General features: G+C 41.8%; 1 protein-coding gene and 1 long non-coding RNA gene across 3 annotated transcripts in view; one reads left to right on the top strand and one right to left on the bottom strand.

Moving 5' to 3' along the window:
- The window catches only part of LOC120609056 (uncharacterized), a 37,963-nt gene extending 37,422 nt beyond the window's left edge, over positions 1-541 (bottom strand). The window contains exon 1 of the long non-coding RNA XR_005654639.1: positions 413-541. This is a non-coding gene — a long non-coding RNA (uncharacterized LOC120609056). The remainder of the gene's footprint in view (positions 1-412) is intronic.
- On the top strand, positions 324-25,285 carry ENO4 (enolase 4). Of its 2 annotated transcripts, XM_039871096.1 has the most exons (14): positions 329-578; positions 4,855-4,983; positions 5,733-5,923; positions 7,651-7,808; positions 9,491-9,660; positions 9,739-9,870; positions 11,229-11,282; positions 14,232-14,288; positions 16,406-16,573; positions 18,987-19,112; positions 20,445-20,640; positions 22,087-22,154; positions 22,662-22,779; positions 24,479-25,285. In XM_039871096.1, exons 1-14 carry the CDS (start codon positions 414-416, stop codon positions 24,607-24,609), a joined length of 1,863 nt encoding a protein of 620 aa, XP_039727030.1. In that variant the 5' UTR covers positions 329-413; the 3' UTR covers positions 24,610-25,285. The 2 variants fall into 2 exon arrangements, with proteins under 2 accessions (XP_039727031.1, XP_039727030.1); XM_039871097.1 differs by lacking the exon at positions 16,406-16,573 and having other exon boundaries at positions 324-578.
- The last annotated feature ends 2,131 nt before the right edge of the window (positions 25,286-27,416 follow it).

Below are 27,416 nucleotides of genomic sequence, written 5' to 3'. Positions count from 1 at the left end.
TGCTCACGGCCGCCAGGCCCGAGGAGGGGTGGGGCAGGCCCACAGCCCAGGTCCCAGGGCCGCGGGGAACCGGCGCGCCAGCCCAGGCTCCAGACCCAGCCGGAAGCCGGGTCTCCCGCTCCTACGCTTCTGCAAAAAGCGCTATCTGAGATCGTTAACTATTTTCCCATCTGGAAAACGTCGGGGAAAGTGGTAAAAAGCGATGCCGGGGGAGCTCTAGTGGAGGAGCCCATTCCCTCGGGCGGGGAGGAGGGGGCGCTCGGAGGAGCCATTTGCAGCTCCAGCCGCAGGAGAAAGCCGGGGCTGGAAGCCTCGCGAGATCTGGGGTTTGAGTCTCGTTGTGTTGCCTAGCGACGGGGAGGACGCTCGCAGGCCCCCAGACTAACCCCCGCTGTAACCTTAAATCTCCTACCATGGGGGAAGAAGGCGGCGGCAGCGGCTGTGGGACCACTAAGGAGCTGCAGAAGCTGAAGCAGCAGGCTCTGGAGTACTACCGGGAGAACGACGTTCCGCGCAGGCTGGAAGAGCTGCTCAACTCCACCTTCTACCTCCAGCCTGCCGACGTCTACGGGCACCTGGTAGGGACCTGGGACCAGCACCCTCTTCCCTCCAGCCCCTCTCCCCCCGCCCCGCGCTGCGGCAATGCCATGCGCCTGCGCCGCAGGGTTGCGCACGCGCGCATTTGCTGCGGGGGTCCGGCTTGGTGGTCGTACGGGGAGACGGTCTTGAAGAGAAGCGTCAAAGGGGAATCCAGGGGCCAAGGAATTTCGAGAGAGAAAGTGGTGGACAGGAAGCAGCTAGGGGAAAGTGGACTCTAGGTATATTTGTAACTACGACGACAGCTCAGGAACTGGCAGGCTTCCTCCCTATCTCTGGGCGGACCTGCCCCTGCTTCCAGTTGTCCTTTTAAACACAGACCTTAATACTGCGTAGGTAACCCCTTACCAACCTTCAGCGTCCTCCTGTTGACCTGGGGATGAGGATGAACGCCTTGGCATTCGCTCCTACTTGGCCTCAGCCTCCCCCGGGGCCGCCTGCCCAGCCCTCTCCCATTGCTTCCAAGTTTCATTCAAATCAAGCCTGTATGCCCGGCCCCACCTGACCACCTCCTACCGAAAACTTCAAATTCAGATCAAAGCCTTGCCCACTTCCGCCCGGGACTAATCATCCTTCAACATTCCTATAGCATTTCCTGCACGTATTGTGAGCTCCCATGGAGAGCAGAGGCCTTTTCCTAGCACCTTCCTAGTCCCTGTGCCCAGTGAGATTTCTGGCACAAACCTTAGCCTTAAACAACTAGCCGTTGAAGCAAAGGCAAGAATTTTATCACTTCCATAAGTACTGACCAACGCCTGCCTTATGGAAAGCAGTTTGGATGGGACTGGTAGGAATTTGCAGGATTGAAAGGCAATATGACAACACCAAGCAAAGTATGTAAGTGCTATAAAGAATCGCGATTTATAGGGTTCACTGTTTATAGGGTTCAAAACCATCTTGTTGAGACAGATGATGTAGAGAATGTTCCATGCATGTTTACTTTTCTCAGTCATGACCTATACATCAAAGTTGGAGGTGGGAGGAGATGTTTACTGAGCCCCTTGTGCTATGTGCTTTAAGTTATTTCATTTAGTCCTTAGGACCACTGTAAGGTAAAATTATGATTCCTGTTTTACAAATAAAGAAATTGTGTTCCAATGAATTTAAATTCCCAAGGGACACAGTGAACAGTGAGAAATCAAACCAGATATGTGTCCCTAGTACCTAGCAGAGTCCATAATACATAGTGGACACTCCAAAAGTATTTGTTGGATGAATGAGTGAATGTGACTCGGAATTCCTCTCTCTTTCCACTACCCCTTGCTAGAGGAATAGTTGAATGTTATCTGACCTGACTTCCTCGTTTTACAAAGACACCAAGCCCTTGTCTCATAACTACTTAGTGGAAAAGCTAAGACTGGAAACTTGAACCCTGGTTTCCCAATGTAGTGATCTTCCCAGTCTAATAGGCAGCCAGGATTTTGGTTTGTACAGCTCTCGGAGCTTGTACCCTGGTTAGGGACAAAAACCCACTGATCTATAAAACAACTGGAGTAATAGATAAGATGATATGTTATCTTATCTAGACTGAAGGACAAATCACTGTATGTTTAGTAAAGGTTCAGGGGTGGGGAAGATCCCCGTGGGCCATAGCATCTGGGAAAGTTTTGGCTTGGACCTTGAAGGATGTTTGGGACTTGGATTCGCAAAAAGGCAACCTCCTTTTCGTTTTCTTAGGCACTGCCCTAGTTTTGGCCATCTTTATTCTCACCTGGTCTCTCCTTCTATTGAATCCATCCCACATAGGGCTGCTAGAACAATGTTGCAGATTCTAAATCTGACCATAATTCTTTTGCGTAGAAACTTCCGGTAGCTGCTGGTTGCCTGCTGAGTAAAATCAAACACCTTCCCCTGTGTGACTCATAATGCTCGCCCCTACCCCTGGTAACACTCCCCCTCCCTCCCCTGCTCCTCCTCACAGGCCCAGGTACTATTCCCTGGAGCCTAAGGTTTCCCACTTCCTTCCCCTTTGCTTATCCTAGTCTCTCTACCCTAAGTATCTGCACTGAACTTCTCCCCGTTGCCTGTCTGTTGAAATACAGCACCTCCTCCAATGCTTGGCTCAAATGCCATTTCTTCTATGCTTTTCTTACATATTAGAGGAATTTAGATCCTTGTGGACAATGGCAATACTCTTTATTCTTTCATCATTAGACTTACAATTGAAAGAGTATGGGACTGGGAATCAGGCAGATCTAGATTTGGTACTTAGCCCTGCCACTTCAGTAGCTGTAGTAGACTGCGATGGTCCCCTGTGAACCTCACCACCAGTATGAATGGACTTATTAAGTTCCTCCCACACTGACTAGAGACTTGGCGCTGTGACTTGTTTTTATCAATAGCATGTTGGCAAGCATGATGCAAACAGGGGCTTGGTAAGTGCTGGCATATCGAGGCTTGTACTCATGGAACACTCCCTCTTGGAATCTAGTCATCATGCTGCCTGCAAGGACATCCAATTACCCTGCTGGAGGGAGAGAGAGCGTATAGAGAGAGGCTTTGGAAGATGAGAGACCTCCAGGATATTCTGTGAGAAAGACAGATGCCCAGCCAGCCCCTAGATGTTCCAGCCATCCTGGCGGAGACGCTGGACCTATGAGTGAAACCATCTTGGGTACCTTGGACCCAGTCAAGCCTCCAGATGACTGACGATGCAGAGGAGCCCCCAGCCAAAGAATTGCTGAGTTGAGCCCAGCCCAGATTGCAGAATCGTGAGCAAATGGTTTAAGTCACTAAGTTTTGAGCTGGTCTCTTACAAAGCAGTAGACAAAACATTGGCTAGTTATCTTGGACAACGTCCCTAGAACTCAGTTTGCTAAGTTCTGTAAAATGGAATTGATACAACTTACCTTATAGAGTTGTTTTGAGAATTTACTGACGGCGTATACAAAGTGCCTAGGGATGTGTCTGACATGTATTAATTTACATAAGATTTAATTTGTGGAATCCTAAATATGCCAGGCACTGTGGTATGTGATACAGTGATAAATAAGACAGAGTCACTCTTTCAAGATACACATTAAGCACTTAAAAAATGTTAATTCCCTTCCCTTCGTTACACAATGTGTAACACTGTAGGTACTCATTGCTTGTTGAATTGAATTCACTGTAAAACACAAAATATAAGCTAGATAATATTTTTGTCTCACGATTCCATCTAAATTCATAGAGGTATTTACTTGCTAACATACAAATCATCATCCTTAAATGCACGGAGAGCTTGAAAGTTGGCTTTTGCTTTATTATTATTATTATTTATTTATTTATTTATTTTAGAAAAAGGATTTATTAAAAGTATAATTAGAAGGAGACGGGCCACGCTAAGGAAGGCTGTAGCCCTATGGAATCTGGGAGATGAAAATATAAAAGAAAGAAAAGAGTGCGCTCCCAGGGAGGAGCGGGTTCTCAGTGAAGGGGGCCGCTGGCTTCTGCTTTAGTTCTGCTGGGGCGCCACCTTGGTGCTGGCACGTTGCTTATGGGTGTTAGATGACCTATTATGTAGGTCGAGGTCACTGGATTTTGAACTGGGAAATCGGAGGCCTGGTCTGCTCAATCAAGAGCCCAGTACCACCTGGCGCAAGGAGGGCATGCCTTCACTTCCCTTCCGCCGTCTCTCTGCGCTCCTGTGCATAGAAACGCCACTTTAAATCTTTTTACGCAGGCTCCTCGAGTGGGCTCTCTACCTCAGCTTCATTCTCTTTCTTCTCTCTCTTTCTTGGATCACTTCCAGATGGCTTCTGCTTTTCCACATCAATGAAACTGCTGTTACTAAGGTGCCAGCAATCCTCTTTGATACAACTCTCTGCATGAACTGATGGTCAGTGCAATGCAGCCTCTGCATAAGTCTTCACCATTAAAATATCAGATGTCTTGCTGAGAGGAACTGGCCCACTTAGATTTCTTAACTTTGAATGCATCACGGTGTTCTAGAGACCAATTGACTTCGGTATCTTGGACAGAAGGATAGGTTAAGGCCAGCTAAAAAGTGACACGGGACCTTTAAATTAAGAAATGAGAAACATGTGTGAGTTTCTACTGAGAGTTCAGAAGACAACAAATTGGCCCATGTACCAGAGACTCAGCATCAGGTGAAACCCAAATCTCAGTGTACGAGGGTGGGGCGCTCCCACAGAGCTGCAGGACTAATCCTTGCATGAGGAGGACACTCAGGGTGAGAGTTAGTAGCAACCAGAGAAAATGTGGGTGACCTTTTAAAGATAAACGTGGTATTCTGATTTTGTTTTTTCTGTGTTGAAGGCAAACTGCTTTTCTAAACTTGCAAAGCCTCCCACCATATGCAAAGTGGTGGGGAAGAATGTGCTAGATGGACTGGGGCTTCCCACCCTACAAGTGGAAGTATTCTGCACCATTCAAAATTTTCCCAAGGTATGAGGCAGCTTACATTCTTCACTGTCTCCTGGCCCCATGGCATTTATTGTCTAAACTGTGGAAAATTAATGTTTCGAAATTCTGTGTTTGTGAAATACACACACATGCTATTTGTAGGTAGACATACATAAATCATGAATCATACAATCAACCATGATAACTTTACTATATTTCTGTGCAATATGGTACAGGCATGACATGCTAACTTGAAGATGATCCAAGATGGAGAAAGGAAATGGGGCAAAATAGTTTTAAAATCTTGACATTATTAATGTGATGAGTTCCAAAATCACAAATGGGTTTACAGATTCATATATTTATACATAAATTTACACAGACTTATAGGTTATAGACTGATCTACATAAAAAAATTCATTTTTATACTTTAATAATTCATTGTAATTGCTCCATATTTGTTGTTAGAAATAATGTTGCCATAGTCTCTGGGAGGAAAATAATTATGATTCAATCTGTTTGTATCCTTTTAGCTATTTATTGGAGAGGTAATGATAAAAATGAAGTTCAACGTAAGATTTTTCTAAGGGGATTTTAACAAGGTAATAATTTTAAATGTTCCTTGAAGTTTGAGTTCCACAGTGTTTCAATAAAAATACCTCAAGGAAAATTATATATTCTCATTTTCCCTTTGAAATTGGTGATAAAATATGCACATTAAAAGCCAGATACAATTTCCTATTTCCTGCAAGAGGTAGAGAAAATGTAGAACATGCTTATATCATTTTCAGAACATATGTTCTGTGGTGATCGCAACTCACTTCGAAGTCCGTGAGAATGCTGTACCTGAGCTAGCTGAAGCAGAAGAAGTAGAAAGGTCCGATGCTGTCAGCACTGCCGTGCAGTGGGTCAACGAAACCATCACCCAGGAGCTTCAGGGCATAGCGCCCTCCAATCAGGCTAAGGTGGATCAGGTGCTCAGGTAAAGCCACTTTGCAATGTAAGTGTCCAGTATAAGTATATATGTTTTCTTTCCATTTCACCTGCTAGTCAAACAAGTCTGTCATATCTATGGGATATAGTCAGTCACTTAAGAGGCATATGCTAAAGCAGCAAAATTTAGCATAAAATATTGTTTTCCTTCTGAACACCCTGTTATTAAAATTTTACTAGGTAAGTCTGCATAAGGACTTTCTGCCTCTCGTCTACATAAGGACTTTCTGCCTCTTTTCACGCATAGAGCTTTCTTGGGATTCAGTAAAAAGTTTCTTAGGAAAAGAATTAAGAATCAAGATGATGTCCCTTCCTTCTCCCCACCACCTCAAATGCCCCCCTTGAGTGTCTCATATCCTTTTATACAGTCACAATAGGTGATGCTTATTTTCTGTCTGCCAGACACAACCAAGTGTTCCATGATTTACCCATAAGTTGACTCTACACTGTGAAAACCAAGGACACGTTTATTGGGGCTAAGTGAGCGTTGTTCGGTGCCCAACGAAGTATAAGTTAGCATTGCTTTTTCTTTTGTGCCGTGCCAATGCCGTAGCCCGCTTGGCCAAATGAAAATCAACTGGATTCTCTTTCTCTAAGCTTCATCACTTGCTTAATTGTATATAGAATCACATTTTAGTTTGCTTCAGAGTTAGACTATGACTTTTGTAAAAAACAAAAAACAAAAAACAACTTTTTGAATAGTTTTTGGTTTCTGAATGCTAGTTCACTTATTCCTTTTTCTCTGTGTGCCTTATCTGATATTATATCCTTAGTATTTTCCCCCGCACTCTCAGTCATACTTTCTATTCTATACATTCCTTTTCTCTGCAGGTTTCCCTCTCCAGTCTTCCCATCTGGACTCGTTCCTCTCTAGGCCTACTGCAGAGATGTCATTAAGACCTCCCTTCATTATTCTCCTAGTGCCTGCATTCCATTTCTTCCTCTTTCTTGATTTGCCTTTAGAAGTATTATGAGAAAGGGTATATGAGATGTAAAGTTTCTGAGTTCTTACACGTGTGAAAATGTCAGCACTTTGCTCTCATGGTTGACAGTTTAGCTGAGTATAGAATTCTCATTTAAAATCAATTTCTGTCAGTACTCTTAAGGCACTGCCTCACTGGCATCTGGATTATTAATAAGTCTAATGCAAATCTGATTCCCACGTCTTTGTTCTTCGTTGGCCTGTTTTCTGTCTGTGGAAGCTTTTTGCCTCTTTTTATTCTGGGGACTGAAATTTTATGTGCATGTACCTATGTGAGATTTTCCCAAAGTTTTTTTAACTATTCATTTTAAGCTCCTCCCACCCCCCAAAAAACAGCCCTGCACATAGTGCTATATATTTCACTTGTCTATTCTTATTTTTTCTACTGATGGTCATTTATTGAAAAAGAAAATTCCAATAGTCCTTAATCAAATCATATCTTCAATTTTTAGTTTAAAATTAAAAAAGAGCTCAAATAATTTATTAAAAATGAACACCTGAAATCTTTAAACATTTATTTCCAGGCCCAAATTAATTTTAGTTCTCAAACACAGTTTCATAACAGCATCACTATTTTGGGCCTTGGGAATTGAAACTGGTATGTTATTAAGTAGCTAAAAAGCAGAATTAATTATTGAAACATATTAGGTTAGGGTCAGCACTAAAACATGACCAAAATTACAAGTGATATTTCTAAATATGCCATGATAAAGCTATATTTTCTTGCCATTAAGGACATTCTTTGAAAATAAAGTACAAGAAGATAAGGAGAGAAAAGAATTGGAAAAGAGCCTGCAAGACTCAGTAGTGCCTGCACCTTCACTCCTAACACCACCACCGCCTCCTCCTCCTCCTCCTCCACCTCCAGCCAAAAAAAAAGGACAAAAGCAAGGTCTGTGGCTTAGAGTCTTGCAGAACCTGTAGTAGCAAATGCATGAGGAGACAAGGCTGAAGTTTGGACTACCTCTCTGAGTTAAAGTCTCTATGCTGTAGACCTGGGGTAGAGCCCCACCAGATACCATCCATCTCCCACGCCACTTCCTGGCTTGAAGCTTCTGTGCTGGGTGGTCAGGGTTATACCCCATCTCACCCTCCATTGTTTTGTGTGTGTGTGTGTGTGTGTGTGTAAGATAAAAATATTTCTGACCAAGAGGTGAGCAGTTACTAAACAAAGTGTACTGAATGGTGGCAGTGCTGGGGTCAGGGAAGGGGAGGGTGTCATGAGGGACCTTTAACTGCCCCTCAAAATTTCAAAATTCATCAAGAAGCCAGTCCACATATTAAAGATTAATGATATCCTTCAGTATGGACAGCCAACATTTTCTCAGTCCTATGTAACATATTAATAAAAATTTTCCTCTGAAAACTTTGCTATTTTAAAGCAAATAATCAACGTTATCATAGCCCTTTGCTCCATCTCTCCCAACAGACTGCTAACCTCAGCCTCTCCAGTATGTTAATTCTGGAGCTGCTGCTAGTATTGTAACAGTGTTTTGTGTGCTCCTTGAGGGTATGCATCATGCCTTGTTCAATTGAGCACCGCCAGTGCCTAGTACAATGCCGGGCGCAAACTAAATGCCCAATTAAAGTTTGAATAATAAAGCACTGGAACCAGAAAGGGACCCACTGTGGAGACAAATTCTCTTATTTCCTAGATTCAGATGTTGAGGCCTAGAATGGAGAGCAGCATTGCCCAAGACGAAAGTATTATATCAGATCAACATCTTGGGAAGGTGGGGATGGCCACTGCCAAATTATAGGAAGAGACCACCCGTGGACGTTCATTTGGCAGTTGCTTTTCACCGACAGAACTTGGAACATAAGAGAAGGAAAGAAGTAGGAGGGGACAGTAATGTGCTAAACATTTACTATGTTCTAGGTGCTTATGTCTTATTCCACTTATCTGACCTACTTGACCCAGGTCAGCAGCTGTGGGGAAGGAGAGGACAGGAGGGGCACTAGAGATTTATGACAGACTCTGTGGTACCTGATCAGACTGGGTGGCTGAAAACATGTGAAAATGAAAGATGAAGAAGGACTTTAGGTAGATGGTTGGGTCTGGAAGTCATCTCTAAAAGAAAAGGCATTGGTTGGAGGTCGGTGAGAAAGTAAGAAGTTAGATATATGCATGAAGAGATGCTTAACGTCGAGTTGGGAATATAGGAAAACAAAGGATTTGGAGCTCAGAGACGATCCACATCCTCTCTTTATTCATTTTCTGATAGATATTGGGCAGGTCTTTTAACCTCTATAAGCCCTAGTTTACTTATATGTGAATGTGGGGAACAAAATTCGCCCCACGTGATGATTGAAGGAGTTACTATTGAATGGCCTACAATTTCTTAGGAAAAATCCATGTGTAAGGATTGTTTGAGCATTAGATAGTAAGTGGAATCAAAGTGAAAACTTCTTGGGGGTTGAGGGGGAGGGGGAGGATATGTTCGTTCCAGCCTCAGTGTTCAAACTTTCTTTATTCTGGGCCTTCATAGCCCTGAGTAGAGCATTAAAAAATATAGTTTTATTGTAGTCAAACTTCCTAGAAAATAATCTTTTATCAATATTTTTTCCCTCCAGGCATGAAGGATGCTCTTACAGAGAAACCTATTATACCTCCAGAACCAGCTGAACCTGTACTCTGTGGCAGCATGGCCATAGGGGCTGTGTCACTAGCTGTTGCCAAAACCAATGCCATGCTGGACAATAATCCTCTGTATTTCAACATTGCATTACTGAAGCACCAGCAGGTTAGTAGCCATTGTATTCCATTACAAGGACTCATGAGTATCTCAATAGAAATGAACCATGATTTTCCCTTATTTCAGGAACAGCCAATGAAGCTAACTATCCCTTTGCTGATGGTGTCTCTGGTCAGCTGTGGGAAGTCATCGCCTGGGAAGCTGAATTTAATGAAAGAAGTGATTTGTATACCCCATCCTGGATTAACAGCTAAACAAGTACCTTATGTTATCTCAAACTATTTTTTCTAAAAAATATACTCCATTGTCAATGAGTTTTTAGTGTAGGTCCCTATGGCTATGACACCAAGAGAAGGAACTGAATATAAAATGAGAAAAAATATTTTAGTAAATCAGGGAAATGAGAAGAAAGCAAGATCTTGAACAAAAGGGAACATATTTAGACCACCTTAGATCTCTGGTTCATTACAGCACTGACTTATGCTTATGACTCACAGAGAAGCCATGTGTGAGTAACTTTGCAGGCCTTGGTAGTGTTGGAAGGTTGTGTATTTTTGTGTGTGTGTGTTGTGGGGGGAGAGTTGAGATATATTTATTGACTAGTCTATGTACTATGGCAGCCCATTCTGTTAAGTCAGAACTCCAGGGCCTAGAGATGGCAGATGGCAGGTCGCAGATTGCCTGGCATATAAGAGAGGTTTAGTGCATGTTTACGGAATACAGAATGAAGGAATCCTAAGTTGCATCTTTATCACTTAGCGATGTGCTAGTGTCTCTATTATTCTTCAGTGTCCCGAATGAGTCAAGATGCTCATTAAATCCTCATGAAATAGGCTACCAGTTAGACATTAGGGAGAACTAAATGTTCGTGTTCTACAGAGGATGTTTTCAGAAAAAGTATAGGAAGCTCTATCCCCTCTGGTAATACTCTGAGTGATATTTGATCTAAGCTAGTGAAAATCATTCTTTTTTTAAATCTCAAGATGTGTGATAAAGAATTCTTTTTTAAAGAGAATAATCATTACTTCACAATTTATCAGTTGTGGAAGACTAGAATTTATATCTGGCTCGCCATCTGTCAGATCATGTTCAGATTCTGGTGCCAGCATCTTTCCTGTAGTTAAGATCTGCTGTGCCATGTGGGTACCAGTGCATTTGGCATGCCACTATTCCTCTTCGTATACAGACCCCAGCATCGTCAAAATACACTTTTCTACTTTTTAAGTGACAGTGAATTTATACTAATTCAAACATTATCAGGCAGAACCCCTTTGTGACCTGTGTACATGTACATGTACTGCAAGAAGGTCCATCAAGAGACCGTGAAAAACAATGACGTTAACTTGATCCAACCAAGTAAGCCAGTCGGCTCTGAATAGTGAAGAGAGGGTCCTGAAGAAGAAGAGCCTCTCATTCATGTTCAGCCAGCTAAAAACTGAGGCTGGCGAGGCACTTTTACTCTTCTGATCTTGTAGAGCAGATCATCCACTAACCAGGGTGCTATGTCAGGGACCCTAGGGATACTCTGAGTTAGAAATAGCCATGTGTGGTGCAAGTTTTTATATTTAAAATTTCTAGACTGCAGTTGTGAAAGATCATGTTTATTCTTCTTACAGGGTGTGGAGATGCTTATGGAAATTCAGAAACAAATTAACAAAACAATTGAACTGGTAGGTAAAGAGAATCTGTGGTTTCTAATGACTGCCGCTTATACACCTTCTAATACCCAAATTACCGTTCTTTATGGAATTAAATCAATAGTGTTGTTATTGAAATGGAAAATGTGTTTCCCATATGAGCCAAGCTTATACATTCCTCACTGCCTATGGATCCAGTTTCTCATGGTACTTAACAATCTCATTTTGATTTCTGAGGCAGTGGGCTCTATGCTAAGATCATTCCTTAGGATTTCCAAGGAAAGGAAGGATTTGGCCCCTAGGATGTGAGAGGCAGTTTGGTGTAGTGGTTAAAGCAAAGACTCTTGTGTCTGCTTAGAATTCAGGTGTTAGGCAAACAATGCCCTTGGCCAAGCAACCCTTGAGGGGGAAGTCACAGAGTCGGGGTGACAGGTAGTTGTATGAGTCAGCGATTGCCCCACCGTATTCTAAGGGGTGGAGGGCAGTGCACAATGATGTGGCAAGGCTGACACCAGAAGGGGGACCCAATCCTTGTCTGTGGTGCTTGTACACACATACAAACACACACCCCTTTTTTTGGAATAATACTGCATTTACAGAAAACTTGTAGAGATGGTATAGAGTTCCCGAATACCCGCCTCCCCACGGCCCAGTTTCCCCCAGGGTTAACATGACGTGTTACCTTGGTACATTTGTCAAAACTAAGAAAACAAAAATGGTACATTACCGATAAACTCCAGACTTTATTCAAAAGTCACTGGTTTTTCCACTAATACCCTTTCCTTTTCCAGGATCTAGTCCAGGATCCCACATTCACTTAGTGTGAGGCTTTTAAGCTACTGATCAGGAAGCACCAGCCCCTCCCTATGGTGACTGGGGAGGCGTGGCTGGGGCCCAAGCCCTACAGTGATCAGAATGACTTTAATCAGCCTGGAGACAGTGTCTGTGGTACTTTTCAGGAAGCCAACTTTTTTATGGATACCAGCCTGCAGAGACTCAGACTTGGACAACTTAACCCTGACCTTGCACTCTGCTTTGCCCCTTACCAGCTGTGCGACCTTGGACCAATTATATAACCTCTCTGCCTCACGCTCCTCATCTATAAAGTGGGTATGAGATGGGGAGATTGTGAGGAGTAAACAAGTTGAATATAAGCAATGTGATCAGAGCAGAAGCTGGCACATCAGTAAGCAATACATAGTGGTGGCTGTCACAGCAGGGGAGGAAATCCAGCTTAGAATATTAGGAAATTCAGGATATTCAAGCTTTCTGCAATCATCCTGACTTTCGAATGTTTTATTGATTTTTTTTTATTTGATTATACAAGCAGCTCATGAATGTTCTTCTGAAAATTCAAATCTTGGTAGAGCTAGTCACCATCACCCCCAAATCCCCAGCCCTACAGACTACCACCCTCAGCCCCAGTCCCTTTCCTAGAGGTTAGCACCATTAAAACTTAGTGTGTGGCCTTTCAGACTTTCTTTTGTATACATACACATAGACAGACAGACACACAAATATATAATGTGTTTTGTGGTTAAAATAATATACAAATTCTGTACAAATCACTCTGCAAATTGCTTTCTTTGCCCTTTTTATTGAGTGTTCATCTTTTACTGACATCTAGGAATTCTTTATACTGTATAATAAAGGCGTCAATCCTTTCTATATGTCATACATATTTTCCTCAATCACGCTGCCTGCCTTTTAACTGTATTTTATAGAGCCACAGGGATTTTTTTCTTTTTAAATTTTGACATAGTAAAATGTATTAATCTGTTCTTGTAAGGCAGTGGTTCTCAACAGGGGATGATTTTGCCAAGGGACATTTGACAATGCCTAGAGACATCTTGGGTTGTCCCAGCTGGGAGGGAGGGGCTCTACTGGCACCTGGTTAGCGGCCATCAGGGATGCTGCTAACCATCCAGCAGTGTACAAGGCAGCTCCTGCAGCAAAGGGTCATCTAGCCCCCAAAATCAGGAGTGCCAGGGCTGGAAAACCCTGCCTGAAGGCTATTGCTTTTGGTTCTCAGGCTCCCCCGGGAAGGCCACATCCCTGCACAGAGCTACACTTGCCCTTCTCACCCGGAGGATTCGGTGCCCCCACAAATCCCCAGTATCAGCTTCTGCAGAGCCCCCTTCCCTGAAGTTCCCTTGCCCTGCACTCCCCATCGCACCCCAGCTTCTCTGGCTGTAACCTGCATCTCATTGCACTGACTCACCAGACTGCAGACCCCTGAGACCGTGCCCTGTCTGTCTGTTCACCACTGTCTCTCTCCAGCCCGGCATGGAGATTTGTCCCTGTGTTATTTTTACCAGGGAATAAAAAGTTCAGCTGACTCCACAGTGAAAAGAGCAGGATGACTGTATTTGCACATACTTGAGTGTGAACCATGCCCACTTGACAAACATGCCCCAGCTTACTGAGCCAGTAAATGCTAGCCATAAAAATGCATCCTTATCTATACCTCCAAATTGTGCGAACGCCTCTTTGGGAAATATCTTTACTTTTAATCTCAAATGACTTTGCATACACTCGAGTCACCAGATTTAAAGACCCGTGTCTTTTTCCAAACGTCAAATCCACCCTGCAGGTGTCTGTACCCTGAGAAGATTCAAACTGATATGCTGGGCAGATGAAAACAAACCCCACAGTGCTGTATTCCTTAAGGGCAAGGAGGGAACTTTGTAGGAGTGAATGACACTTTATTTTATGAGTAGAAATGCATGAATATGTATATACATGTCCCATGTATATGATTGGAGCAAGAATCTAAGGATGAACTAAAGGGAACACGTGCCTGAATTTGAGAAGCAGTTTAGGGTTTATAAAAGTGGGGAGTGGCTGGTGTGTGTGTGTGTGTGTGTGACAGTGTGACTGGGCCCCAGAGCCATGGACAGGCCAGAAAATCTGAGTTTTGCTTGCTGCCATAGACATGTCTGCAAATCCCAAGTGCTCTCTCTCTAATCTTCTGTCCCACAGCCCCCTCCTCCAAAAGCAGAACCCAAAAAAGGGCATAATGGAAGCAAAAGAGGTCAAGTAAGTATATGTATTTGTTTATCACACTTCTGTATAACACAATTCATTTATATGTTCCCTGCCCCTTTGCCTCTCCAATAGTCATTTTTTTTTCCAGGACCAGAGCTAACTAACACAAGTGGAAAATCCACGATGATTCTATTTTGAGGGCACCAAACCGGGCAATCTGAGAGCTGAAATAGCATTCTGTCCCCGTCTTTCCGGCCACAGGCTGCTGGGCCATCTCTGCCAGCAGTTGTCTGACCAACTGAAATCTCATTTATGAGTAATAGAATGACATATGAAGCTGAGTCTCTTTAACTGAGAACTGAGTCTCTTTAACTAGCTGAAAGGCATAAAGGATAGATTTTAATTTTGCTAGTCTCTTTAACTAGCAAACTGAGTCTCTTTAACTAGCTGAAAGGCATAAAGGATAGATTTTAATTTTACTACTACCAAAGAGAGAGAGAAAAGGCACAGAAAAGTCACTGAGGCACCATTTCTGATGAACCATTGCCAGATCTCAGATTTTGCCAGGAGTCAGACACGCAGTTCTTGTGAAAATTGTCCATGCTGGCTGCCAGAGCCCTGGGAGACCAGCTGAGTTTGATCAGTGGGTCGTTTTTGTGATTGTGGGCACTCTCTGATAGGTACATCTATTATATGCCTAATGCAAATGGATGAAGGTTGCTCACATGTGCAATATTTGTTCTATTAAGCCTGCAGTCACAACCCTGATATCTGTTAAAGTCATCAGCAAGAGGGGCTAGTAAAGAAAGGAAAGGACTTGGTAAAGATAAAAAATTAAGTTCCTCTCCAAAATTGGGAAAGAGAAATATAAGTAAAATACTCGACAGCTGTGGGATCTGTTGGAATGAGCATAACACTCTGACATTAGACCTTGTAGGAGAGGTAGGGGATGGTGAACAAGTAACCACATCTCAGTGTTGGTCCCTTTGTCCCAGCAGGTTGTCTTAGGTGTTCTGAGAAACTTAGCTCTTCCTGTGATCAGCCCTACTCCTTTTTTTTCCCCATTAGAAACAGGTTAGATGATAGATTCTAGAGAGGCAGCCATACGAACTAACTGCCTGGATTAAAATCTGTTCCAAGCTACTTAACTCTCTGTGTAATGGAAATAATAATAGTACCTACTTTGTGGGGTTGACATCTAAGGAGTAAATGTATTTTCTTTGCTATGTAAAGTGTTTAGACTAGCTTGGCATTTAGTAAGCACCAAATAAACAATGCTTTTATAGTTTAGAAGAGTCTGTAATGAAACCCCTCAATTGATACATAAAAATTTCCCCAACTATTCCTTTGCCAAATAGAAGGTTCCCGTCATTGACATTAAAAACGTTGGATGGTTCTTATAATTAACTAGTACTATCAACAGTAAAAATGGGATATTTATACCTAGGTTCATGTTTGCTCTTAAATATGGTACACACTCCTTAAGCCCTTAGAATTACTGATATTGCTTCAACTTATAATTGCATAGTGGCAATTAATGACAAAGGTACATCAAGGCTGCCCTTGTAAAAGAAGCATATGGCTGGCTGCCTTTCCCTGAGGTCATTTGGGTCAGCAAATCGTCATCCTCTGGAATTCATCCTCAGTGCTACATACTTTCAGCTGAAATCTTCACCCCTTTTAAAGATAAAACCTTTCCTGAAGTAGAATTGCATTTGTAAGTTTTCACAGTTATTTCTACTAAAAGGAAAATGGAGCACAGGAAAGTGCAGGTTTGGAGGAAGAGGACAGGGTTAGGGACAGACAGGACAGACGTTAACAGGGAGGGACGGAGATTCACCAGCTTAGTGGTGGTGGCTCAGGTTAGCCCATGTGTAATGGCAGAGTCAATAAAGAAATAATACAGCACAGTGAGGGGAGAGAAGTGTGTTCCCAGGTCAAACTTGAAAACCTTGGCAAGTAAGAAAATTACTCCCAGATACTGCAGGGCAATCATATGCACAAAGATCACGCAGAGACGAGTGGGACCTAAAGGCAGGGTTAATCGAGGATCAGAAGAGTACATTTTTGGAGAGCTGTGTCTGGTTATAAACTGTGCCTAACACAGGAAGCTCCAAGAACCATAATGCGCTACATTTACACGCATTATTTTCCTTTGAATCTTGCAGCAGCTGATCACTGGCAAGATGACCCATCTCGGCTGTTTAACCATTACTTATGACACCATAGAGCAGCCACTGCTCCTAATACAAGGCATCTGTGCAAACCTGGGGCTAGAGTTGGGAACAAATCTGCATTTAGCTATCAACTGTGCTGCACATGAGCTGATGGACTATGTAAGTTTCTGTTTTTTCTTGAGGTCTCATTATTTTTAGATTAGAACTCAGAAGACGAGCTTATCTGTATATTTTCCAAACAGATCCATTTTTTTCTTTTTTTGGTAATAACTTTTTGGGAGTCCAAGTATAAATAGAGTTGATGGTGTTTTTGATGCTATTGTTAATAATAGTATCATTAAAGTTGTTCTTTTGGGGGCTAGTCTGTAGAAATGTAGTGTTTATATCTATTGACTCTACTAATTTTACTTAATAAGTCTAATAGTTTATTAAGGTTATTTTTTAATTTCTTTGCTTATTATGTAAGTTATGAATAATGAGTTTTATTACTTTTCAGTTCTTATATATATTTTCTGTTTTCTTATTGCACTATTAAGATAATTCTTTTTGAAAACAAAATAAAAACATATATAAATGGAGTTGAGAAAGCCAAGTGAGCTAATGACCAGAGAATATGATATGCATAATTTTAAAAATTAACAGAAAATGTCATAACAATTACATATAGAAATTCTGTAACAAAAATGACTAAAATGGGTTGCTTACATTGCAATCATGATAGCTATCAAAAACTTAACTGGTATGTTCTGCTAAGTACAATCATTTGGTTGGTAAATGCTGAATTTGCTGAGCAGGAAAAGTAAATCAGTTGTAACTGTGACTAGATAAACCTTCTAGACACGCGGTTCCTAGAGTTTTTGCTGTGACTCACTCTTTAAATAAAAATATTTCAAAGTTGTTGAAGTTTATGGAGAATATGTTTCTATCCAATTAAGCCCATCACAGTGTTATCCACAGCCTGGGTCAGGGAGACAGAGCTTTAGCAGATGAAACTTCAGCTGGGGACCACACCACCTGGAGGAAGTTATTTAAAGAAGGGGACGGAAAACAAGTTCATTGAAAAAAAATGTTGTGGCCCTTACTTCCTCAGGGTATTGCATCAGCATTTAACCTTTAAATGTGGGAAATTGTTTACGTTAGGAAAGCTATTAGAAGTTGTCTGTCTTGTAGGCTTACACATACTTCCCATTTTCAAATACGTAAGTGCTGACTCTGAGTTTTAAAAATGCCAGCAAATTGACATGCATTTATGTTGACTAGGTAATCAATGTCAGATTCAAAGGGCATGACCAGATACGATTCCACTTTGATTTATGATCCTAACTTTTAACTTCAAAGGAAAATTCGAACAGTATCTTAGAACCCTAAGTTTCAGCAGGTTTCTAAAAGTTCTTTTACTTTTCTAAAGAAACTAAGCACATAAAGGAATGTTTAATGTAATTTCCTATTCTTCACATAATGATTGGTTCCTAGGCATACCATTAAGAAAAATAATTGCATGTTTTCATCAGCAATGTATACCAAGTACTATGACTATACTGACTGCTAGTGCTAGCTAGAAATGGTATTTATTGCTTATATTCAGTAAAATATATTAGCTTGATATCAGATAATTCTTAACAATGTTAGTTCAAAGTCATTAGCATTTCCTTACTGACAAGATAAGATTTTAAAGCTTTGCAGTATAGAAACTAAAAGTTCTTGATGCTATTTAATGTGAAAAAGGTATGGATTTTTTAAGAACCTGCTTAATTCCAGTGGAATCCATTCAATTAGCAGCAGCAGCAGGAAGTCATTAGCAAACCAAACAGCCAATCTGTTCCCTTCCCCCTCTCTCCTGAGTACCCCAATATCCCGGGTGTCATCTCTGAACACAGGCTCAGAAGTAAAGGTGCTCTGTTTTGCAAAGAGACTACCCCAGGTCCTGTAGCCCTGTTTACTTGTATACTTAATCACCTGGGGCCTTGCCAGACTTCACTTGAATGGGGTCACACTTTCAAGACCATGTAGTTACTACCAGAACTTATGTACTACCTGAGAACAACGTGCCTTCACATAATTCACTTTACATTTCACATTGGTTGTTAGTATCTCAACCGCCTAGCCTTGCTTTCAGATTTAAAATAGTCACAGCAGAGGAAACAAGCCATTCACTGAGAGTTGAGAGATGGTAGGTTCTAGTGAGTGGGCAGGTTTGCGTGGCTAGTGTTTGTTTTATGAATTTGTTATTGCCCATCTACCCAAGCAGGCAGGTTTCTGGTGCCATGCCATAAACCTAGAAAAGAAATTATCCCCCTTCTACTCTATACTCAATTTTTGTGCAAGAGTCGTCATCCACAGTCAGTGGGGGAGAGCTCAGTGGGGTATTAAGGGCCGTGGTGACTTGATGTCCCTAGGTTGATAGTTAACAGATATTAAAAGTGAAATGCACAGATTTCTAAAGTGAACGTGGCCTGAAAAGAATCTGTTTACAATTTTTTTTAATGAAATGAATGAAAATGAGTCTCGATCACATCTTTACCATTTGAGGAATTCATCCTTTATCCTTTAATATCTTCCTTGCACTTATCAGACTAAAGGAAAGTATGAGGTGACGATGGGAACATACAAAACTGCAGCTGACATGGTTGACCTGTATGTGGATCTGATCAACAAGTTCCCCTCGATTATTGCCTTAATCGATCCTTTCAGGAAAGAGGTAACGGGATTCACCTTGAATTTTATAGTAAAACAGGATAAAAGCTCATTCTCTAGGATCCGTCATTCAAAATGGGTTGTAATTTGGACTGGGTCCGAGTTGCTTTATTTCAGCATTTATGAGAAAAGGCACTTACTAAGCAAATGAATAGTGGAAACACAATTCCGTAGGAGTGTGCCTGTCTAGGGAATGAAGCAAGCTATTCCCGGTATATGTACAGGCCACCTAACTGAGGGGAGCCGAGCCCACTGGGCTAGCTGGTGCTTCGATAGGTTAATCATATATCATTTTCAAGTGTTCATGCAAACAGGACTTCAACTAGGCCAAATGTTTTTTTAACCTAAATCCAGTTACTACATATGCATAAAAGTAACAGAGCCATATTTTTAAAAGGTTTGAGATATTGAGTTTTTTTGATCTGTTCAGACTAATGCCGATGTCAAGGGACATTTGTGTGCCACATGAGACCGTCTCTCTTCCTAACCGCTTAATCGCCAAAACTGGAATCCTTGATTTTGATTCTGAGAGCCATTAGAGATACTGAACAGATACCCACTTTGTGATAACTCAACGATTTAAATTTGGGGGACGAAAAGTCTGCTGGGTCTCGTCGGGGGCCCCAGCGTCTCAGTCCCAGCTCTCTGCTCACAGCCTCTGCTCTGCCCCTGCTTTGGGGGAAGACACACCCTGAGCTCAGTTCTGTAATCTCCCCGGCCTGCTTTCTGATGCCTGTCCTGAGGCTCTGACCACAGCCATTGTGAGTGTGATAAGAAGCACCTATGCGGTCTATTCTAATGAGACAGTCTGAAGTTCCTTACATTGGCTGAGAAGACTTTAAATGTTGTCAAGTCTTTAATAGTAAGCATTTCATTTCCTCTGGTGGTCTCACCAAAAAAAAAAGAAAAAGAAAAAGAAAAAACAATAGTGTTGAGAATGAGGGCCTAGAGCTCATTTCTTTCAGTTTTTGTTTACCAAAAATAATGGTAAAATCTTCTAACCAGCCAGTCTTTAGCAGCATTATGGATATTACAGTGGGTGGGGAAAGCCTGGGTTTGAAGAACTTCAGAATCAATGTGGAGAATAGCACGTAATGTGTATGAACATTTTATTCACTAGAGCTTTAAGCTCAAATTTAATCATTTTAAGATTCTGTTCCAAGAAGCTTGTTAATTTGTATGGCTACGGTACAGGCATCATTCAGCTTCAGATACAAAAGAAAAGTGTGTTGTGTATCTCAGAAAGGTGTATAACTTCGATTATGTGCTATATGATTCCTGTTGTTTTGTAACTCTTCAATATATTGTAATGATCAATTCTTAAATATTTACCCAGGACTCTGAACAGTGGGACAGCATCTATAATGCTCTTGGTTCCAGGTGTTACATAATTGCAGGAAGTGCATCCAAAAGCATCTCTAAACTTATAGAAAATGGAAACATCGGCATCCCCAAATCCAGTGGGCTGATCATAAAACATACAAATCAAACTATGATGTCTGACTTGGTGGACGTAACCAATCTCATCGACAGTGAGTAAAAGTAGAGATCTAAAAGATTCATAATGAACTTAACTTGGTTATACAAGAAGCCCAAAATTCTCAATATGGCAATTAATAAAAAGCATGGACTAACTCTGGGAAGAAAAAACTTCAACCATCTATGAGGGATGAGGTGCTAGAAAACAAAATGCAGCCTCCTGAGTCATTTCACAATGTTCTAATATCAGCCCCAGTCCAGAGGTCATCCCCTTTAGTGAGGCTGCCACAAAGGTGTGGCTACGGCCCCTGCCCTACCAGCTCCACATGACATGACAGCGATCCCACCTGCTCACACTGGCTCCTTTTTTCCCCTCAAAAGCTTCAAACTGTTTACCACCTTGAGGTCTTTCAACATGCTGTTCCTTCGGCCCTGAATGCGTTGCCCCATACTACTTACTTGGCTGACTACTCCTGATCCTTCACGTCTTCTTGCCTTAAATGAAACTTCTTCGGATATTTATGCTTTCACTGACTTCCTCCACCCCTAACTGGTTGCTCTGAACCTTTCTCATAGCATCCTATATTTTCTCTTTGTAGGACTGGCCACAACTGTACAATTATTTAATGCCAGGTATCCCTCCATTAGACTGTAAACTCCCATGAGTTCATGCACGTTTTGTTCACTTAAGCACAGTGCCTGGAACACAAATATCATGAATGGCTCTCAGAAACTAGGCAGACCTTGAGCAGGACTTAGAGTAAGACTGGCAGCCAGGGGCCTGGGCTGGTGCCAGAGGGTGGAGTGAAATGCCTATAGTCACTTTGCCTGCAACCTACCCAATCTGGGGCCCACTTCAGATTGTTGCTGTAGCTCTTGCCTTTAAAACACAAAAATTATCACTATAGGAAGAACTTTGGCTTGCACTCTTTGTAGACTGGCAAATTTCAAGGGCTTTGAGATCCTCAAATGATTAAATACCATCATCACTGCTCTTCTAATAAATATTCAGAATGACAGATTCCTTTGAATAAAATTCTACATGATGGATTGTGAAATCCATTATTTAGGCATATCAACTCCACATATGATGCCCTTGCACTTAATCATATACTGACTTAAAGATGCATTTTTCTAAGTTGAACACGAATGAAACTGAATGTCTTACAGCTATGGTCTTAGAAATATGTCAATCTAATTTGAGTATTTTTCCTCTTTAATGGTAATAATGATGCATCTTATAATTTATGGTATCTTAAATTTGGTGAAGTATGGCATTCACTTAGTATTTAGCATCTAAGCTACTGGAAAGGGGTAAACAGATAAAACCAAGGTAATAAAAATGCAAATGTGTGGGCTAGAATTCTTAGGTGGCCCAATAATTGACTCTTCACGGAAAAGTTAAATCTCTGGAAAATTTCAAATTTTGACCCCGCAGCTCACATATGTGCTCATTGTTTCTGTACCATCCAAAACTAAAAAGAATCCCCCGCTTGCAGGTAGGAAGCACGTGGCCATCTTTGGAAGCACCGAAGGAGAGTCCTCTGACGACAGCCTTGTTGACTTGGTAAGTTTCGAAGGCCGGTCACTTGCAGAATTGCCAAAATGCTGCTTTTATCACAAACTGGTATTTCAGAGAAATGCAGTTTTTGGCAGAGAAAGTCATGTAACCTTTTATGAAATGGACTTGCTTCCTCCCAGAGAGCTAGCTCCCTTTTGCAAAGAGCTAATCTTTGAACTTTTAAAAAGAAGAAAAATCGAAGTCCTGGGAAGAACGGTCAGCCCACTTAAAGGACTGGAGTGTGCACTTGCAATCTCCCTGCCTCGGATAAAGTGAGAAAGGCCAGAATGTGCTCAGATAAAATCGGCATGCTTGCATGCCTCCTTGAGTCTGAGGCAGTCACACTGCCACTTCACCTTTCGACATCCTCGGCTTGTAAGCAGGTCCACTCTACTTAGGTAAAGGAAAAAACTAAGTTATACGAGAAACGCCAAAACAGTACACAGCGACAGTGTCTTTTGAACAAAATGCGACTCCTCCATTTAAAATAAGTTGTTTTTCCCCCTCCTTAAGGCCGTTGGACTCGGCGTCCGGTTTATCAAGTTGGGAGGTCTTTCTCGAGGCGAAAGGGTGACTAAGTACAACCGCCTTCTCACTATAGAGGAAGAACTTGTCCAGAAGGGAACACTGGGTATGTGCAGCTTTCCCGCTTTGTTTTCACTCAGCCATGAATAAGAGAACAAAGATTGGAAGAGGGGGGATAGAAATCCCTCGGCGGGAGGGCAGGGGAATCCAAAGACTATAAATAAGTGCTGACAAAACCAAGATGGCATTTGCCACAATGTATATTGTTTTCTTAATGGATTATCTATTTACCTGAATGTTTAAAACTCTCCCCGTTCTTCTTGATGAATAGGCTGCGTGATGCTTTTCAATAGAATTAATTGATTGGAATCTCCAACCCTACCTTTTGTTCTGGTCCAAATTACAGTTAAAGTTTCTCTGCACCACCCATGGAAGTTAAAGACACGTTTTCCTCATGGTTCTTGGAAACAGTTTGTTTTACTTAAGCAGGCGGCATGGTCATTTTAATGTTGTTCTCTGGGAAGGCTACGGTCTCAGAAATGCACCAATCACTTATGACATTAAATCTTTGTCAATGTGCATGGATGCAATGCGTACTGGCTAACTGGAGAGAAACAAATATACATTTTTACTTTTTATATTACTGATGGTGATGGCCAAAAGTAGGTACAATAGCAGGCAGAGACATTTAAAGGGATCAACAGTTATTGTCTTCGTGAAAAAACTATTTTATATTTTAAGATAGAAAAAATGAATATAATGAAAAACAGTATTATTTAAGTAATGTTGACAAAATAAAAAATTTCCTTGGATGCTATAAATAAAATCTATTAAATGAGATAGGTGTATTATGAACGTACTGTGGAGCATACCAATGATTGGATATGAAAGAAAGCAGTCCTACTTCATGACTCAGTATATGCATTAAAAAAGAAAAGAAACCAGTAGAAATTGTAATTATAAATTTGTAATGTTTAACATATGTAATGATCTTGAAAGCAGTCAAATGTTAGTTTGTGTCATTTAGTGTAAAACACAAGGCTTGTTTCTTCAAATAGGTAAAATCATATTGTTCCTACGTATGGCCTGATTTTTTTATGTCATACGGACTTGTGGAAGGCTTAGATTCCTCAAATGACCGGTCACATTTCCAGCCAGACTTCACCACATGGGAAACAGCTGCTTCAGGGCATCAAAGAGGACTAGTGATAGGAAACCCAGCCCTCCCTGGTGACAGTGCAGGCCCCACCACCATCCCCAGCATTCGGGAATGGATTCACAGATTAATGAGAATCTCTCTGACACTGGCAGTGTTCAATAAAATGTTAAGGGGACCAAAAACTGGAAGAACAGATCTCTCCCCTGAGAGCCTGAGTAGGAAATCATGGCCAAAGCTCAGTCAATAAAACCCGTCACTGCCCACACGGACCTGGCTGGAACTGTCTAAGTTTGCAGTCGTTGGTTTATTTGGAATAGTTAGTTGGCAAGGTTTTGTATTCAGGCAGAGTGCCGGCCTTTCCTCTAATTTATCCTCTTCCTCTTATCCTTTTCTGCTAAGCCACTGCCCAAATTCCACTGTTCCAGAAGGTTGTATAAGGATACAATGCAAACTGGAAAAAAAAAAAACAAGTGTATTGCACAGTTAATGGATAAGCAAAACAGGCCCAGTTTTAAATGGTTCTAGAATCCTTTCTGAGGTGCCTCTGGACAGTTCTGAGGATGATCTTCTTTAAATCACGTAACAAATAACATCACAATGGGCACAGTTGTATTATACAGTAAACGTGACTGTTGTGTTTTAATAGGTTTCAACGAAGAACACACTTTCTGTAACTTGAATGAGGAGGACGAAAAGGCAGAGGTGCCTGCGGCCGCGGAGCACCCAGAGCCCATCTTCCCCACAGAAGTCGTGGAGGAGGAATCGGCGGGAACGTGAGCACCGTTGGACAGGGCTGGCACACCGCCGCTGACAGCCACACGTCGGCGGTATAGGACCCGTAGATCTGAAGTATGTCTTCATGTTCATTTTGCTCTAAGACTTCGCTAACTCCCGTGCTCTTTTGCTTCATTTAATTTCACTATTTGGTGAAATGCATATACAATATTTCTGCCTGAGGTGATGCCTGTGAACTCTGTCTTAAGCCTTCACACTTCCATGGAGATTTTGCTTGCATACCAGCTCTCCTGTCCGATTTTTTCAGGTGGGGAGGGGATCACGACCTAGCGAAAGAGCCCAGTATTTTTGTTGCCAACTCCACAAACTTCACAACTCAGAACATCTCTGAAAACAAAAATCTTTTAGACTAGACGCGCGCTGTGCCAGCAATAGGTGCACATCTTCCAAACTGATATTACACACCTGTGCTAGAAAGCACTTTTTTTTTTTTTTTTTTTTTAGCCAACTTCACACACAAGTATGAGAGCTTTCCTGTTTTCTGTAATGGCCAAACAGCCTCCTCTTACTTTCCTACCCTTAATCCTCTCTTCCCCGAGTTCCTCCTCTTTCTAAATTTAAGTTTTTCTTATATTAATTATATCCTCGTGGGTCTCCTTTGATCCTTTTTAGAACAAAAATGATTATAAATTAATAAACCATCAATGAATGGTCTTAAGGTAATGAAATGCCCAATTATTTATACTAACAGGTGATTAAGTGCAATACAACATACACATTGACTAAATACCTCAACAGTAAGCCAGTATTAGGGGTACAGTGGAGGAGTAACAGAAATCAGCTTACTCAGACACATTCCTACGGCTGTAACAATGCCCACCTACTTGGAGGATTTAGATTCTCTGTTAAAAGTTATCATGTGCTTTTCCCCAAAATTATGTAAATTGCTATATACCGACCTGTGGAAAGTTGGCTAAGTTTAGATTTCTGAGGTATGTAATTCAAAAGGACCTCTCCTTTCGAAGGGTACTAACAGGGAACCTTCCTGGCCTTATGGTAGAGCTGGGGCCTTCCTCGTGAAGCGGTGACAAACTGGGCTCAGGGCTGGATTCTCTCAGAGCGCGCGCGGGCAGGAGGACTGGGTGGTGTTACTCTTAGTTGGGAGAACGGTGTCCAGTTTGTCCAGGACCGTGTGGTTGCTGCTGCCTCTCCCGACACTTAGAACAATGCGGCATGAGAATCGGCAAAGAAAATTCATTTTAAAGGCAGGAGGAACGTGACTGGGTGTTCACACAACCTCTGCACGTGTACGTGCACGCACGTGAACACACACAGAACTGTGGGGGATCATATGAGAGTATGGCCTGGAACTGTGAAGCAAATTTCAGTGAAATGAGTGAAACCAGAGTGAGAATGGACAACCAAGCTAACAGCTAAACTAACCAAAGAGGTGATTTATTACCTCAACCAGATCAGCCCTTTCAACACAGAGCATGGCCTATTCACCTTTACTTCACCTGAAGATCAGGGTCACCAAACGGAGGGTAGCATTTTAATTTAAATTTCTTAAAGTGATAAGCGCTGTTTCTATTTTCTCTCGTTGTCTAAATTTGTTATATAAAACGATAGATATAAAACGTATGTATTTATATGTAAGGTATTATCTGTGAAAGAGATGAAAGAAACTAGTAATCGTCCATGTTAAGAAATGACGGGCTGAGAAACTTCAGTCTAATCCTTAAGTCAGGGCTACTTGATGATCTTTCTAAGGCCAGTGATGACGGTGGGCGGCCAGCCGTGCTCCCCAACTTACTGCCGTATAACCTAAAGTTGTTCCAAGATGAAAAGGATTAAAAATGCATAGTGTGCGTTTAGAAAAATCATCCAAACTTTCTTTTTACGATTCTGTGATATGGACTATCATTTACCCGACGAACAGCCTAAAAATGGAAAGATAATTAACAATAATCTTTACCTGTATTACTCCATTTGCAACAAACATTTTACTGTTAAGGAAGAATTTACCGGTAAGTAGCCAGAGCCAAAATGTCCATCCTTTTACCCAGACCAAACAAGGCTGGTAGTGACACCCGGCTTGATCCCCGCCAATCAGCATTTCCACCGAACTGATCAATTGCTGAAACTACTGTGGGTGAGAGTTTGAGACTCAGACACAAAAGGGGGCTAGAATTTTAATTAAATTCCTATTCTTTCAGAAAAAGAGATATTTTCTTTAATAACAAGAGCACAAATTTCCCTTTGCCTCACTGACAATAAAAAATGCACCAACATGAGTTACAAAACTCTGTGGCAGACGAGATATAATTCCTATTTTCAAATGGAAGGAAGAATAAGTAATGTCTTAGAGAAAACAAATATAAAGATGGCAGTTCCTTCCAACTTTAAAATAGTATAAGTAGGGCGACCATTATTATTTTTTGCCCAAAGAGCTAAAACCATACCCTGAAGATACAAGCACCAGTCTTCCTGTGTCTCCCCATGCCGAACCGACTGCTCATTGGCAATGGCGCCCCAGCACAGGCAAAACTTCCTAAAAACTGAAAAGGGAAAAACTGTAGGCAGAAAAGGTGAGTAAAATCCTATATCAAATTCCTATCAAATTAATTTTAAATGCTTTGTGATCGCGGTGAAGGCAAGTAAGCAGCTCAGAAACGGCAAGAACGCTTTCAAAATCCCAGACACAGTGCTCACACTGTAATCCGCTGCGGGGGGTGGGGGGCCCCAGCGGTAGCCTGTGACGCCCTGGGGGCCCCTAGGCGCCCCGCGGGGCTGTTTGCCCTAATGGGGGGACCCCTGGACTTAATGGAACTTGGGCGTGCCCCACCTCT

The sequence above is a fragment of the Pteropus medius genome, unplaced genomic scaffold (assembly GCF_902729225.1).
Source record: "Pteropus medius unplaced genomic scaffold, Ma_sr-lr_union100, whole genome shotgun sequence".
NCBI lineage: Eukaryota > Metazoa > Chordata > Mammalia > Chiroptera > Pteropodidae > Pteropus > Pteropus medius.
Note: the sequence above shows the minus strand (reverse complement) of the source record. Positions and strands in the feature narration are given on the sequence as shown.

Excerpts from the sequence above, each read along its gene's own strand:
- ENO4 (XM_039871096.1), top strand. The coding sequence starts at position 414 with ATGGGGGAAGAAGGCGGCGGCAGCGGCTGTGGGACCACTAAGGAGCTG. Across the intron at positions 11,283-14,231 it reads TTAACAAAACAATTGAACTG|CCCCCTCCTCCAAAAGCAGA; the intron begins GTAGGTAAAGAG and ends TCTGTCCCACAG. Across the intron at positions 19,113-20,444 it reads TCGATCCTTTCAGGAAAGAG|GACTCTGAACAGTGGGACAG; the intron begins GTAACGGGATTC and ends ATATTTACCCAG.